Source organism: Pongo abelii, chromosome 2 (assembly GCF_028885655.2).
Source record: "Pongo abelii isolate AG06213 chromosome 2, NHGRI_mPonAbe1-v2.0_pri, whole genome shotgun sequence".
In the NCBI taxonomy this organism is placed as follows: Eukaryota; Metazoa; Chordata; class Mammalia; order Primates; family Hominidae; genus Pongo; species Pongo abelii.
This window is the reverse complement of record NC_085928.1, coordinates 17173090-17189961: the sequence shown is the minus strand read 5'-3', so window position 1 is coordinate 17189961 and position 16872 is coordinate 17173090. Positions and strand designations below refer to the sequence as shown.

Genomic DNA, 16872 nt, shown 5'->3' with positions numbered 1-16872 from the left:
TTTCTTTTGATTGGAATAGTTTCAGAAGGAATGGTACCAGCTCCTCCTTGTACCTCTGGTAGAATTCGGCTGTGAATCCATCTGGTCCTGGACTTTTTTTGGTTGGTAAGCTATTAATTACTGCCTCAATTTCAGATCCTGTTATTGGTCTATTCAGAGATTCAACTTCTTCCTGGTTTAGTCTTGGAAGGGTGTATGTGTCCAGGAATTTATCCATTTCTTCTAGATTTTCTAGTTTATTTGCATAGAGGTGTTTATAGTATTCTCTGATGGTGGTTTGTATTTCTGTGGGATCGGTGGGATATCCCCTTTGTCATTTTTTATTGCGTCTATTTGATTCTTCTCTCTTTTCTTCTTTATTAGTGTTGCTAGCAGTCTATCAATTTTGTTGATCTTTTCCAAAAACCAGCTCCTGGATTCATTGATTTTTTGAAGGGTTTTTTGTGTCTCTATTTCCTTCAGTTCTGCTCTGATTTTAGTTATTTCTTGCCTTCTGCTAGCTTTTGAATGTTTTTGCTCTTGCTTTGCTAGTTCTTTTAATTGTGATGTTAGGGTGTCAATTTTAGATCTTTCCTGCTTTCTCTTGTGGGCATTTAGTGCTGTAAATTTCCCTCTACCCACTGGTTTGAATGCGTCCCAGAGATTCTGGTGTGTTGTGTCTTTGTTCTCATTGGTTTCAAAGAACATCTTTATTTCTGCCTTCATTTCGTTATGCACCCAGTAGTCATTCAGGAGCAGGTTGTTCAGTTTCCATGTAGTTGAGCCATTTTGAGTGAGTTTCTTAATCCTGAGTTCTAGCTTGATTGCACTGTGGTCTGAGAGACAGTTTGTTATTATTTCTGTTCTTTTATATTTGCTGAGGAGTGCTTTACTTCCAACTATGTGGTCCACTTTGGAATAAGTGTGGTGTGGTGCTGAAAAGAATGTATATTCTGTTGATTTGGGGTGGAGAGTTCTGTAGATGTCTATTAGGTCCACTTGGTGCAGAGCTGAGTTAAATTCCTGGATATCCTTGTTAACTTTCTGTCTCGTTGATCTGTCTAATGTTGACAGTGGGGTGTTAAAGTCTCCCATTATTATTGTGTGGGAGTCTAAGTCTCTTTGTAGGTCACTAAGGACTTGCTTTATGAATCTGGGTGCTCCTGTATTGGGTGCATATATATTTAGGATAGTTAGTTCTTCTTGTTGAATTGATCCCTTTACCATTATGTAATGGCCTTCTTTGTCTCTTTTGATCTTTGTTGGTTTAAAGTCTGTTTTATCAGAGACTAGGATTGCAACCCCTGCCTTTTTTTGTTTTCCATTTGCTTGGTAGATCTTCCTCCATCCCTTTATTTTGAGCCTATGTGTGTCTCTGCACATGAGATGGGTTTCCTGAATACGGCACACTGATGGGTCTTGACTCTATCCAATTTGCCAGTCTGTGCCTTTTAATTGGAGCATTTATCCCATTTACATTTAAGGTTAGTATTGTTATGTGTGAATTTGATCCTGTCATTATGATATTAGCTGGTTATTTTGCTCATTAGTTGATGCAGTTTCTTCCTAGCCTTGATGGTCTTTACAATTTGGCATGTTTTTGCAGTGGCTGGTACCGATTGTTCCTTTCCATATTTAGTGCTTCCTTCAGGAGCTCTTTTAGGGCAGGCCTGGTGGTGACAAAATCTCCCCGCATTTGCTTGTCTGTAAAGTATTTTATTTCTCCTTCACTTATGAAGCTTAGTTTGGCTAGACATGAAATTCTGGGTTGAAAATTCTTTTCTTTAAGAATGTTGAATATTGGCCCCCACTCTGTTCTGGCTTGTAGAGTTTCTGCCGAGAGATCCGCTGTTAGTCTGATGGGCTTCCCTTTGTGGGTAACCTGACCTTTCTCTCTGGCTGCCCTTAACATTTTTTCCTTAATTTCAACTTTGGTGAATCTGACAATTATGTGTCTTGGAGTTGCTCTTCTCGAGGAGTATCTCTGTGGCGTTCTCTGTATTTCCTGAATTTGAATGTTGGCCTGCCTTGCTAGATTTGGGAAGTTCTCCTGGATCATATCCTGCAGAGTGTTTTCCAACTTGTTTCCATTCTCCTCATCACTTTCAGGTACACCAATTAGACATAGATTTGGTCTATTCACATAGTCCCATATCACTTGGAGGCTTTGTTTGTTTCTTTTTATTCTTTTTTCTTTAAACTTCTCTTCACGCTTCATTTCATTCATTTCGTCTTCCATCGCTGATACCCATTCTTACAGTTGATCGCATTGGTTACTGAGGCTTGTGCATTCGTCACGTAGTTCTCATGCCATGGTTTTCAGCTCCATCAGGTCGTTTAAGAACTTCTCTGCATTGGTTATTCTAGTTATCCATTCGCCTAATTTTTTTTCAAAGTTTTTAACTTCTTTGCCATTGATTCGAACTTCCTCCTTTAGCTTGGAGTAGTTTGATCTTCTGAAGCCTCCCTCTCTCAACTTGTCAAAGTCATTCTCCGTCCAGCTTTGTTCCGCTGCTGGTGAGGAGCTGCGTTCCTTTGGAGGAGGAGAGGTGCTCTGATTTTCAGAGTTTCTGGTTTTTCTACTCTGTTTTTTCCCCATCTTTGTGGTTTTATCTACCTTTGGTCTTTGATGATGGTGACATACAGATGGGTTTTTGGGGTAGGTGTCCTTTCTGTTTGTTAGTTTTCCTTCTAACAGTCAGGACCCTCAGCTGTAGGTCTGTTGGAGTTTACTGGAGGTCCACTCTAGACCCTGTTTGCCTGGGTATCAGCATTCGTGGCTGCAGAACAGTGGATATTGGTGAACTGCAAATGCTGCTGCCTGATAGTTCCTCTGGAAGTTTTGTCTCAGAGGAGCACCCGGCCGTGTGAGGTGTCACTGCATCCCTACTGAGGGGTGCCTCCCAGTTAGGCTACTCGGGGGTCAGGGACCCACTTGAGGAGGCAGTCTGCCTGTTCTCAGATCTCAAGCTGTGTGCTGAGAGAATCACTACTCTCTTCAAAGCTGTCAGACAGGGACATTTAAGTCTGCGGGGGTTATTGCTGTCTTGTGTTTGTCCGTGCCCTGCCCCCAGAGGTGGAGCCTACAGAGGCAGGCAGGCCTCCTTGAGCTGTGGTGGGCTCCACCCAGTTCAAGCTTCCCTGCCGCTTTGTTTATCTACTCAAGCCTGAGCAATGGTGAGTGCCCCTCCCCCAGCCTCGCTGCCGCCTTGCAGTTTGATCTCAGACTGCTGTGCTAGCAATGAGCCAGGCTCTGTGTGCGTAGGACCCTCTGAGCCAGGTGCAGGATATAATCTCCTGGTGTGCCGTTTGATAAGCCCATTGGAAAAGCACAGTATTAGGGTGGGAGTGACCTGATTTTCCAGGTGCTGTGTGTCACCCCTTTCTTTGACTAGGAAAGAGAATTACCTGTCCCCTTGCGCTTCCCGGGTGAGGCGATGCCTTGCCCTGCTTCGGCTCACACACAGTGCGCTGCACCCACTGTCCTGCACCCACTGTCTGGCACTCCCCAGAGAGATGAACCCGGTACTTCAGTTGGAAATGCAGAAATCACCCATCTTCTGCGTCGCTCATGCTGGGAGCTGTAGACTGGAGCTGTTCCTGTTTGGCCATGTTGGCTCCACACCCCTCTTAATTACCTTTTCAATAAGTCTGTGTAGTGTTTAGGAAGAGATTGTCGTGAATCTTGACCAAACAAATCATATGAAGACAGAATTTTTGATTGGAAAGAACCTGAAAAGTCACCAAATCCTCTTTCTCCTTCTCAATTTCAGCTATAGTCAATCCACAGATGCAAAGGAATTTCATATTAATAGTAATGGGAACATAAATTCAAATCTAAAGCCAATTCCTATAAACTATTTTACTAAAGTACCAAATAATGAAAATGATGACAATATTATTTATTAGTGGTTTGCATCCTAAAAGTCACTTTTATATACATAATTTCACTTGTTTCTTATACTACCCTATATTTATTGCCATATAAAAGGGTAAATTGAGGCTTAGAGGCTAAAAGTGCTTGTTAGTGCCACAGTTAGTAAACTTAGGCCTGTCCCAACACTAAATCTTTTTTCTTACCACATCACAATGTGATGGATGAATATGTGAAAATTATTTTAGAATATGCACGAAGAGCTGATTTTAAGTACATGTTTAATAGCAAATATTTGAGTTTTGCCCCTAGCAGGGCAAAACTATTTGCTATTCTGTTATTGATTGTGTGCTGAGCCATATTTTCTGTCTTGGTTCTATCCTAATGACCCCTGCCTGTTTATCTGAAACCCATGACAGCTATGACATTATCTAATTAACCCTGTGGTTTTTCCTTTGTGGATTTGGACTAGGAATAAGAGTTTTAATGCTGATTGTTATTTATTGCCATATAATAGAAAGCTGACAATTATTAACCAGTACTCCTCTTGAAGGATGTATAATAGGGTCAAAAAAGAGTTAGATGAAAACTTAGGAAGGAAAGGTAATTCCTAATGCTCTGGAAAAATTTGCCAGAAAGGATATAGGTGGAACCTGTTTACTTAGCTATGTTCTCTTACTGAAATTCTAACTTTTAAACTGGCAAATAGTAAGGACACTGCTATAACTTGATTGAAGAGTCAGAAGTGGGTGACGAATTAGGTTGCTCATGCCAGGACCTAGAAGCTCACAGCACGCACAATGGAAATGTTCACACTTGCTAATGTAAACAATTGCCAGCCCCACCTTATGGTAAGTATTATGTCATCATTCTCCCTCCACCCAAATTCTCCTTCCAGCTGTTCTGATATTCACTTAGACTACAGCCTTTCTCAGCAAATTAATACTGCCTTACTACATCTAATTAGTTATTGATAACTGATTTTCTTCAATTTTGATGGGGTACTCACCTGCGATTCTGTTAATGTATTTCAAATTATACTGAGATTTCTTGTGAGATAAGAACCTCCCATTAGCTTGCCGTTCCCAAAGTCTTCCGTTTCTAGTACTCAGTGCCCAGGAACTCTCAAATATCTTTTTAGTTCTAGTATCCAAATTCCTGACCAGATATTTTCCATTTTTTTCTGTTTTGTTTTAACCTAATACTTGAATTTGTCATAATTAACTTTTCTAATATAAAACACCTTTATAAAGGGATTTCTCTGGGTCCTCAACAGAAAACTACTAGCGTGAGGAAAGAACTTTGGAGTAAGATTGATATTAGTCCAAATTCTTGTTTCGAAACCTACCAGATGTATGATATTGGGCTTATTACTTAACCTTGCTTTGCTTCAGTTTTTTACCTGTAAAATGGAGTTATCTATAGCTACCATACATTATTGTTGTGAGGATTACATGAGAAAATAAATGCAATTTTTTTTTTTTTTTTGAGATGGAGTTTCACTCTGTCGCCCAGGGTAGAGTGCAGTGGCGCTATCTCGGCTCACTGCAAACTCTGCCTCCTGGGTTCAAGCAATTCACCTGTCTCAGCCTCCCGAATAGCTGGGATTACAGGCGCCCGCCACCGTGCCCAGCTAAATTTTGTATTTTAGCAGAGACAGGCCACCATGTTGGCCAGGCTGGTCTTGAATTCCTGACCTCGTGATCCACCCACCCTGGCCTCCCAAAGTGCTGGGATCATAGGCGTGAGCCACCGCGCCCGGCCAATAAATGTAAATGTTTAAATACAATTCCAGCACATAGTAGATGCTCTCCTCAAAGAATGTTGAATTTGATGATCATATTGTCATGGGATAAATTGTGTCCTCCCAAAATTCATATGTCAAAGCCCTAACCTTCAGTATCTCAGAATGGAAGCATATTTGGAGATAGGATATTTAAGAGGTGATTAAGCTACAATGAGGCCATGAAGGTGGACTCTAACACAATCTGACTGGTAGCCTTATAAGAAGAGGAAATTTATGCATATGGAGAAATCACACGAGGGATGTGAGCCCACAGAGAAAAGACCATGTAAGGCCACAGAGAGAAGGTGACTATCTGCAAGCCATTGAGAGAAGCCTCAGAAGAAACTAAATCTGCCGATGCCTTGATCTTGGATTTCTAGCCTCCTAAACTGTGCTAAGTTCCTGTTTTTTAAGCTACCCAGTATATGGTATTTTGTTATGGCAGTCCCAGAAGACTAATATACATATATTCACTATTTTAGGTGGAGAATTGACCCACCACCTTTTTTCTATTCTAGTTTCTATTTAATCTTCTAAACAGTATTAAATAATAAGGCACCGATTAAGAGCATGATCTTAGAAGTTAGACAGCTTTGAATTTGAAGACTGGATTATCCACCTAAGTGACCTTGGGTGAATTTCTTAAATATTTCTGAGCCCCAAATTTCCTCATTCATAAAATGGGGACAATACCTATCTTATAGGGTTATAATAAGGATCAAGTTAAAAGAGTTGTATGTAAAGTTCATAGTACAATGTTTGATGTAGTGCTAAATAACTGGTAGAATTATTATTATCTCTATATACAATGGATTATTCACATATGGTTTTGTAGATTTTGCTTAGTTTTCTCTAACCCTAGCCAGTTAAATTTTCTTCTCTGTGTGAAGTGCCACACATGTACATACTTTCTACAATTATTTAATTATTATGCGGGTGTGGAAAGGCAGCCTCTCTTAGCTTTATTGTTGGCTTGAGTCCAAAATCACAAACACTTAAAGTGAGTTGCAACATATTTTCAACACACATCCTAAAAATCCTTCCGATGTACTAGATTTATTTAAATGCTTTGATGATTTTGCTCCATGGATCAAGCTGAAAGTATTTTTCTTTTTGCAGTTCTTCATACTTGTCATTTTAGGAAGAAATCAAGCCTTATTCAGAAGCTGTACCTCAGCCATTCCTCTCCACAAAGTATTCTTCTAGTTTGCAGTGAATGATAAGGGGTCATAATTATTATTACCCGATCCAACTCTGAAGTTTCTCACATTATTTATAAAATATATGCTGTGGTCTGGTCTCATTGCTGTTAACAGATGGTTTATAAAATAACATCTTATTGCTTTTTAATTAATCCAGGATGAAATTTACTTCCATAGATATTTCATTATGCTTCTGTCACCTAGTAAGATTTTTAGGCTATTGTTTCTGCTGTCTCCTCATACACACAATGTACTCTGCCTCTTGCTTAACTCTATCCTTTGCTCACAGTTTGTGAATTGGCATCACAATATCCTGTGTCCACAGGCTCTCTGAGACGGCAATTATGTTATGATTTTTACTTGCTGCCATTCATTCAAGTTAATATTCACTGGGCACTTACTATGTAGAAGGCATTATGCTATTCACTGTGGAGGAACACAGATATTTGAAATAGTCCCAAATAGTCCACAATCTAAGCATCGTAATGATCATATTTTTTTAGGCTTCCAATATTTATTTGGAAACATGAATACATTTTGACTTGGCTTTTCTCCCACTTCCTATACCTATTTGTTGTCCCATCTAACTCAGGCAGTCCATTGAATTCTCTCCAGGGTCCTCAAGAAGGATCTCTGTCAATCTTTTGTGTACTTTTTTCCTCAGCTCTCCCCCAATTTTTAGAATAAAGACCATCATTTAGTTTGTGATAATATGGTGCTAGTGATGATCAGTTTAAGAGGTTTTGTTTGCAAACATTACATCTCACTTTGCTGAATTGGGGCTATTCTCCTTCTTCACTCCCATCAAAATGTCAAACCACTACTTGCTATAGGCTTGCTTTCATTTATTAGAAAAATGAAAACTCAGCCACTTTATTATAACCCTCCTTGCCTCTGTTTTTAAAAAGAAAAGCCAGACATAAAACAAGGAAAGCAAACTCTTTAGCCTTAACCAGCATCCATACTTTGAGGTGAGCAATGGGCCAGGAAGAAGAAAAGAAAAAAGTGGAAAAGAGTAAAAAGATACCTGTTGTTAGGGACCCAATATAGAACTTGGAACCCTACCAAGATCTAGTTTGTGTCAGACATATCACTTGTTTCCACCATTATTTTTACCCCTTTCAAACATTATGTAATTGGGTACCAACTCATATATCTTTAATAAAAAATATTAATAAAACAACTCTTCAAAACGCTTTAAGTGACTATTTTAAAGTGAAATATTGTGCCTGGTGCTAAATAATCTAGGAGAAATATACAATTCCATGCTTGACTTCATGGAATCTCTCATGCAATGAGAGACTACCAGCAGTGTAGGGAGTCCCAAAAGGAGTGAAATAGTCATTCAGGACAGAAAGATTCAACGTTGAGGTGAGGATCTGAAAAACTGAGCTCTATTTCATCTTTACCGTTTCCTTGCTATGTCCTTGGACAACTCATTATCCTTCAAGTCTCCTGCTCCCTCCTTCCCACTCTCTCCCTTGATTGAGAGAAAAGAGAGAGAGAGGAGAGGTGAAAAAGAAGAAAAAGAAGAAAAGAAAAAAAGAGGTCAAAGATTGTAAGATGTAAGACAATATTTGAAATGATCACTAATGAGTTCTGTTGTGATGCCCAAATTGAAGTCTCAGTTAGCTGTGACCCGCTGAACTGCCATTCATTTTGCAAAGACATCGGGGTCCAAATTTTCCCCAAGTCAATAGCAGGTGAGGGCTCAGAACCAAATCTATCCTGATACAGTTTTTTTTTTTCTGCACTGAATAACGCATCTTTCAAAATGATTATTGTGACTCACAGAAATAGCTTAAAATATATTCTTGATACGGTTTACAGAGTGAGAAATATTTCTTTAAAGAAATTAAATAAATAACTTTGTATACGTGAGGATGATGGGGAAGGAGTAATTCTACTCACTAGAGAGCAAGGTGAGCAATCAATTCCTTAGGCTCTAGAAGGCTATATATTCTGAAACTAGTGAAATACAATTCTCTCTGGCAGATACGAACCATTAAGCCATTATTGGTAACAGCAGGGGTTAATCACAGATAGAAGTTGAGTGCAGGTAGCAGGAGAGTGATGGGAGCTAGATAGATGCTCCTGAAGACCGGGAAGAGGCTCGCAGAAGTGAAAAGGTGCAAAACACTTGCTCAGTTCACCATACTGTACAGAGCCATACCTAAGGTAAGCAACGCTCCCCGCATCCTCAGACTCCAGGCGTCCAGAATCGCACGCTTGCAGGCATTCTATTGATTCACACTTGAGTCCTTCAACAGGTAGCGCCAATTACATCCCCCAGAGCACGACCCCCAGCATACTGGCCAATACCGCTGTCAATCAAATACCTCACCTACTTCTCTAAATTCTCCCCTCCCACTGTCATTGGCTTTACCTTCGGCCTATCCACAGATTTCTTCCGCCCTGGAGACCACGGAACTTACCCTATCGAATCTAGGATTGGCGCCAAAGCTACTCCCGCCCTTTGACTTCCCCAGGCACTCCGCCCTCTTCACCTCCCAGCTTTGCCGGGGAAGAAGCAGGGCGGGGCAAGCTAGGGGCCGGCCCGGGGGCGGGGCCTGCCTCCCACGGCGGGAGGGCGGAGCCTGCTCTGGAGCCTGACTGCTCCGTTAGGACCTCGGAGAGCGCCAGGCGCCGCGACCAGAGGGACCAGAGAAGCGGCCGGAGCCCGGCCGGAGCCCGGCCGGACCCACGCCTGCGAACCCGCTCCTTCGGCCCCCTCAGCTTCCCGGGCTGGCAGGCGGCGAGAGGCGTCTGAGAAAGGTGCCTAAGTCCTGGGTCAGATAGTCATCCCTCTGGGACGCCGCCGCCGCTGCCGCCGTCCAGCTGTGGCTCCCTCGCACCTGTGTGTGTCTGTGTGAGTGTGTGTGCCTGTTTGAGAGAGAGAGACAGAGAGACAGAGACAGAGAGCGAGCGCACCAGTGCGCGAATGCCCGTGTGAGGGTGTTTGTGTGTCTTCTGGCTGGGCGCGCGAATGCCTCGGTGTGAGGTGTTTGTGTGTTCGCGCGCCCGCGGGCGGGCGAGAGCCCCGCGCCTCAGCGCTCGGCCTGGGGGAGGGACAGCGGGAGCCGCGGCTCTGCGCGCCCAGCAGGCTGAGGCGGGACTCGGGCCGCAGCCGTCGCCGCCACCGCTTCACGTCCCCCGAGAGCGGCTGCCGTGCAGCGGGGAGAGCGGACGGCGGGCGGGCGAACAGGCGGGAGAGCGCGGCGGCGGCTGCGGCTGCGGGCAGAGGTGGAGGGATGGGGGCAGGAGATGGGGAGAGGGGGGAAAGAGGACGCGGGGAGGGAGATGAGGGGGAGGTGAGGGGGAGGCGGAGGGACAAGTGGAAGCAGACGGTGTCGCCGTTCTCCCCCTCCCCCCCACCCCCGGCAGCTGTTGCTGTGGGTCACTCGCAGATGTTTTCGGGTCCGGGCTGCTGGGGGATGGGGACTAGAAAAAGTACCCCCCCCCCCCCGCCTTTCATAGTGACAAAAAAGGAAGCGTTGAAGCTGATGAGAGAAGAGCCCGGAAGGTGGTGGCAGAGTAAATACCGGCTCCCCCAACATTGTTTTTCGGAAAATAAAATATTCTGAGCCGAACGTTTCGAAGAAGGAAAGTCCACCCTTAAGACAGAGACAGAGTCTTGGTCTGTTGAACTCTGGTTTGATTGTATAATAATGATGATATAATGCTAATGACGATGATGACACTGCCTTTTATTTTTACCCCAGTGCTGATAAAGCGTAGTTACAGCTGGGAATACAGTCCTTGAAAATCTGATGTGTGAGGAGGGAATACTGTTGCTTTTGGAGTTGTGTTATATTTATCTTTTTTTAAAAGGATATGCTTTTTAGAATTAAAATTTGGCAAAACGAATCCTGACTCTTTTTTTCCAGTCGGTTATAACCAATGCTCATAAAATGGGGACTGACTTGACTAATGAAAAGAGAAAGGCTTTTACCAAGGTATAATTGCGTGTGTTAAGTCACCCCTTCCCCTTTTTTTCCTTTGTATTTCTCAACAGTGTTTAAAATGAAGAAGTTTAATTTCCGAAAAGTTTTGGATGGCTTAACTGCCTCCTCCCCTGGCAGTGGTAGCAGCAGTGGCAGTAACAGTGGTGGTGGGGCTGGAAGTGGTTCTGTACATCCGGCGGGGACTGCAGGGGTTCTCAGAGAGGAAATTCAGGAAACTTTGACTTCGGAGTATTTCCAGATTTGCAAGGTAAGTTTTGAATTGGCTTAAAGCCTATTATTTCTTTATTATACTGTTGTAAGGAAACAAGGGGGAAAAAACACACCAGGAACAGGAAACTGTTGAGATGTCAGCATCAGAGTCTGCTGCAGAAAGCTCTGTGAGTAGATCAGTTTGGCTTAATAGATATTTTAGGCGTCAACTTAAAAAGCAATGGTAGTTTAAGGGAGAAATGAGCACACAAAAAGTATTTCTACAAATTCTACAAAATTCTACAAAAAGTAGAATTTGCAAGAATTTGCAAGATAATGTTAAGATCCAATAGTGGACAAAATTTTTAATATTTGTGTATTATATTAACTGAAGAAGCAAATAGTCGTTTGGTTTTTTGTGTTATCAGAGAAAATACTGTTATTTCACTGTTCAGTATGAAATGAATAAAGCTACTAGCATGTTGCTAGGATTAAGTAGATAATAGGAAAATATGTCCATTTTAAGGGGGCCAATGACGTTGCTTTAAAATTCCGAATAAAAACACCTCCACATTCTTAAACTCTTCATAAATACACAGACAAATGCACAGGCTTATAAGAACTTGTAGGAACTCAAAAATAGCAGGTGTTCTGGTTTAGTGAGAAAACATTTTATGTAATTATACTTTGATATTGAACTTTAATGAATATGCAAAAGAAAGTTTCTGGTAGGTAGAGAAGATGAGAATTTATAAAACAAGCATGAAGTTAATGCATAGAGATATTGTTATTGCTATATTTGTTATATTTTATGACATAAAGTGATTTATAATTTTGTTGCCCCTTTTTTGAGTTGTCTTGGAATGTGCCTATTATATGCAACAAAAGCTACTAAGTTATTTATGTCATATAAATGAATATAGTTTTGTAAATGTGTTTGGCTGCATAAGAAGAAATAGAAAAATTGCAAAATTACAGAAATTAACAATTTTTAAAAATACTTTCACAAAAGTTTTTTGAAATTATTAAAATTATTTTTGTGGTAAACAAGTGACATATGTATAATGAGATATATTTCAATCACTGTCTCAGCCTATATTCCTAGCAGGGTCATTATAAAAACATTAAATCTATAGTTATTAGTTTACATAAAAGCAAGTTTATTTAGAGTTAAGTTAGATAAACAGATTTAATTCTAAGCTACTTTGTGAAATTTGTGTACAGTAATAATTTTTTTCCTCAATAGGAAATAACAGATATTCTGTTAGATGAGGGAGGGTCTTAATAGTGTTTACGAGACAAACGTAAAAGAGTCCTGGAGTTCAAATTCGAATTGCTAGGCAGGGGAATTATGCCCCGATTCTCTAATCTTTGATGTGTTTGTGATTTTCACTATCAGATTCTGAAATTTTTTTCCAAATTGTCTCAATTCATGTATATGACAGTGATACAGGAAAATTTTACCAGAGGTAAAACTGGTATAGGAAAGATAGACTTCTGAAACAGAATGGCATTGGGCTGTTGAGGTTATAAAGCTTGTAGAGAAGGTTTTAAATAAAAAACTTCGGGGAAATGGGTGAATGCAAGAGATAATGGAATACATAGTTATCTTCCCATTTATTCAGGCAAGAGATAGTCATAGGAAGTGGCAGAAGTTAAATACATACTACTTTAAAAACATATGGCATGGTAGGAAGAGCATTGGCTTAGGAATCAGAAAATTTGTGTTTTATTTAAAGTTCTGCTAGTTGACAGCCATATAATCTTGGGTAAGCCACTTATCTCCCTTGAGCCTTGATTTCTGCATCTGCAGTGTAGGAATAAGTGTATCTGCTCTCCTTAACTAAGAGACGGTTATTGGGAGGATCAGACAGAACAAGGTGAAGGTAATGCATAAATTGAAAGGATGATAAAATATATATGAATATTATTGTTAAAGTTTGTAAAATCACGTGTTCATAGTAGAATAACTAGTGGGTTATAATCATATTAGCTTATGATTTTCAAATAAATTATAAGATAGATAGCTATATAAGTTATCCACTAACAGTACTGAAGTCTTACTAAATGTGGAAAATACTGTAGCATCTTTGGATAGGAATATAGTTAATTTTAAAAAGTAGTTATATGGATGTATTATAGTTACCTGGTCTATAACAGAATATATAAAAATGGACTAGGGAAATCCCAAAATTAGAACAGTTACTGAAATGGGGACTTTATTTAGATTCATAGACTCACTGATTAAATGTGCAAAAAACATTCTGTTCTGAGTTCTAAGGACCTGTCATATTCTGGGTGCTTCTACCTTTTCAACATGGGCAAAACTAAAGTATAAATCTAGACTTGGCTGTTTGAAAGCCTCTTCTCTACTATCTGATTAGTCATCACATCCCATCTATTCTATTTCCTTAGTATTTCTGAAATTTATGACCTTTTCTACACCCCCAGTACTTGTTCATTCCATCATATTTTCTTGCTTGGTCTTTTGAAATCACTTTCTAACTGATCTCTTTACTTCTAGTTTTACTGTATTACACTTCATTTTGTTACAATAATGGCTATTTCTGAAATACAATGTTAATTATGTCATTTCGTTGCTAAAAATTCTATATTGGTTTCCTACAGCAATGATGCTCTTAAAATGAAAGTCTTATTTGAAACCACAGTAAATAACATCTATTCAAACAAATAAATGTGGCACCTCATGGGCACACATTTGTTTTAGAAATTATGAGAATAAATTATACAGCCAATTGATAAAAAACTTTTTATATTTGTTTTTTATTGTGTAATATCACCCATAGGAAGGTAGTAGGATGTTTGCTAGCCTTAAAAAAGTGAAAGTATAAAGCTGTACCCTTCATAATAAACAAAATATCTATAAGACGTTCAAAGCCATAGAAATGGCAGAAGAAACTTTGGTTCAAGGTCAGCCAAAAAAAAAAAAAAAAGTTAATGCATTGGGTTACTGTAATCTAAGTTCAGGATGTGTATACATTTGAATGCCTGCATTGTCCAGGTATTTGTGAAATACATGAACCGCCTTTCCTGAACTTGAATTCTGTGAAATACAATTTGAAACTATTGCTCTATAAAATAAATTTCAAATTGCTTACCTTGATGGGTATAGAGTTTCCTTCAGAAGAGATTCCTGTTTACCTTTCCATTTTTATTTGCTTGATTCCCTAAGTATACTGCATTCCCTAAAAGACACCATATTTTCTCATATCTCAATGCCTTCTCTCATTCTTTCATTTCTGACTAGAATACCTTTTCTACTTTCGTATGATTGGATAATTCCCAGCCATCTTTTACCTCATAATTCAAACATCACCTCTATGAGACTAGCTCTGACCACTGCCACCTCAACTACCCACCAGGGTTCTTTTTTTTTCTTTTTTAAAAACCTATTCTATGTTTTTCTGTAGCATCTGGCATATACCTATAGTGTGAATTTAGCATCTTCTTGTGATTAAAAAAGTTTCCTAAAAATCTGTCACTGCCATTATACTATGAACTCTTTGAGAAGCAAATAAATGTTTTTTTTTCTTGTTTCCTTCTTATTGCTAGGGTATACACTATCTAGCTGGCCAGTATTTCTCAACTCTGGTGTCTAAAATAGAGATTTCCAGCACCTCCCCATTCTTAGAGAATCAAAATCTCTAGGGATGAGTCCTAGGCACTTGCATTTTTTTGAATGGCCCCACAGGAGATTTCTATGTACAGCCATTAGTGAAAACCATTATAGTGGGCACTTGATACACTTTTTAAATGAGTAAAGATGCATATACATGATTGGTTGATTAATTGAAAAAGATATTAAAGCAGAGAGCAATTACTACTTATATATGCCTTAAACATTTTATTTTAATTGAAAACATCTAAATATACAATTTATAAATCATTTGATAAATGACTACGTTTTTCTGTTGAATGTTGGTTCTGTGATTGGAGTTCTGTGTGGACTTCTGTTCCATAAACCTTTCCAAATTCATATCTACAACTTGCAGTTTTGGTTTATTTAAAGCAGAGTAAGAACTTACATGCTTTTGAAGCAAACCAAGTGTCAAGTCCTTCTAGATTATATATACAGTGATATGTATAAAGCAAGGCTTTATTTCGTTCACATCTGTATCATCTATGTATAAAATGGTGCCTGGCCCATTGAAGGCAGTCAGATATTTGTTGAGCAAATAAATGAGTAAATTAAAGGAGGGAAGCTATACAGAGTGTTGTGTTAAAAGCAAACTAGATATTATTTTGAACAGCTTCTTGGAGTTGCTTTTATGAAATAACTTTTATATAAAGAGGTGGAGAGCATCTAGTGAAAGAGTTGATACCACTTTAGGAACATGGTATATGCTTTTCAAACACATGTAGAAAAGAAGATTGTAGGAGAATTCAATTAAATTTATTTCAGTTTTTATTGAAGAAGATATTAGGAACATTCTTATTTTTAAATGATCTTTTTGGGGGAACAACTCAGAAGTTCTAGATTGACAGTGACAAAAACACGGGGTGTTCTAGACCTAATTAACAAAAGATAAAAATAAGTGTATTACCAAAAAAAAAGAGTAAAATAAGTATATTACCAGAACCAGATGACATAATCCCTAAATTTCTGAATAAACTCTTAAATTAGCCAATTCACTATTCATAATCATTTATAAACTGTTTTTATAAATGGTCACAATGTCAGAAACAACATGTAGTTAACTAGTATAACTTCTGCAGGGAAATGGATTTAAAACAATGATCCTCATATCTGACATAGTATCAGATCGTACCAGGTAAATAGGTATAGATCAGAAATACAGGCATGAACTGTAGAGAGTTGGGCTTTCCAGGACCCCAGCAAGATGAAAGGAGATTAAATACCCAGATATCCTTGAATACTATCTCTTCCTCAAGATTTTCATTGTCTCCACATTCTCCTAATTTCACTCCATTTTACTTAAGCGGTTTTGCAACTGAGATTGGGACAAGATCATGATCACAGTTCCACAGCTATAAAGTTTTCATCCATAAAAAGAATAACAGAAGATTCCCTGAGATGTGTGGATTTGTTACATTCTCCTGTCACCAAAAAGCACAGTAGAGGCATCTTTAAGAATGTTAATGGAGGCAAGGAAGAATTAATCTACCATTAAGACTGAGATGCTAACAAGCGTAATAACCAGAAAGAATTAAAGATTTTTTTTTTTCTTTTAAGAACCAGAAACCAAAGCCAGATGATTCAGTACTCCAGGCTGTCTGCTTTGCTTATTCTGAGAGCATAAGGGTGTGTAGGGGCAGGCTTGAGTAAAGGATTATAGATGTGTAGAAAGTACATTTGTAAAATTTTAAAGTTACCTAGAGGGCAATCACATTTTCTCACAAAAAGTCCTTTGGTGCTAGTATTTGTCAGCAAATTGGGTTGTTGGTCTTGTATAGTATGGTGGTTCTTAAATGTTCTTAACAACAAATAGTGTTGTCATACTTTTTGTATTTCTCATACAGAGCTAAGTTAAAATCTTAACATAATTTCCAAGTATGTTTTTCTGTAGGATTATCATCAGTAAGTAAACAAAATTTCTATTTCTTAAAATTTAGTGCAGTTCTGTAGATATTTCTCTGCCCTCATTTGACGATGTGCCTGTGAAAAATCTCAGGATTAAGTTCATATTTACTTTTAATAATAGGATGATCATACTGATTTCCTGTATTATAGTTCTGTAAAGCCACTTACATATTGGTTTAATAGCAATGACTTTGACTATATCCATTAAAGGTATCAAGTAGAAGCCTTGCTTTAAACTTTCAAATTGAGTTTGTTTTTCTCATAAGAGAAAAATGGAACTTTTTGTTCCTACTTAAGTATCAAAATGATGATCT

General features: G+C 39.1%; 1 protein-coding gene and 1 long non-coding RNA gene across 3 annotated transcripts in view; one reads left to right on the top strand and one right to left on the bottom strand.

Annotated features, from left to right (window-relative positions):
* LOC134760985 (uncharacterized) overlaps positions 1–9303 on the bottom strand; it is a 104506-nt gene extending 95203 nt beyond the window's left edge. The window contains exon 1 of the long non-coding RNA XR_010139134.1: positions 9015–9303. This is a non-coding gene — a long non-coding RNA (uncharacterized LOC134760985). The remainder of the gene's footprint in view (positions 1–9014) is intronic.
* A 168-nt stretch (positions 9304–9471) lies between these two features.
* STXBP5L (syntaxin binding protein 5L) overlaps positions 9472–16872 on the top strand; it is a 491711-nt gene continuing 484310 nt past the window's right edge. For both annotated transcript variants that reach the window (XM_024244879.3, XM_024244878.3), the window contains exons 1-2: positions 9472–9616; positions 10857–11053. In XM_024244879.3, the coding sequence (XP_024100647.3) occupies positions 10865–11053 (189 nt within the window). In that variant the 5' untranslated portion in view covers positions 9472–9616; positions 10857–10864. The remainder of the gene's footprint in view (positions 9617–10856; positions 11054–16872) is intronic.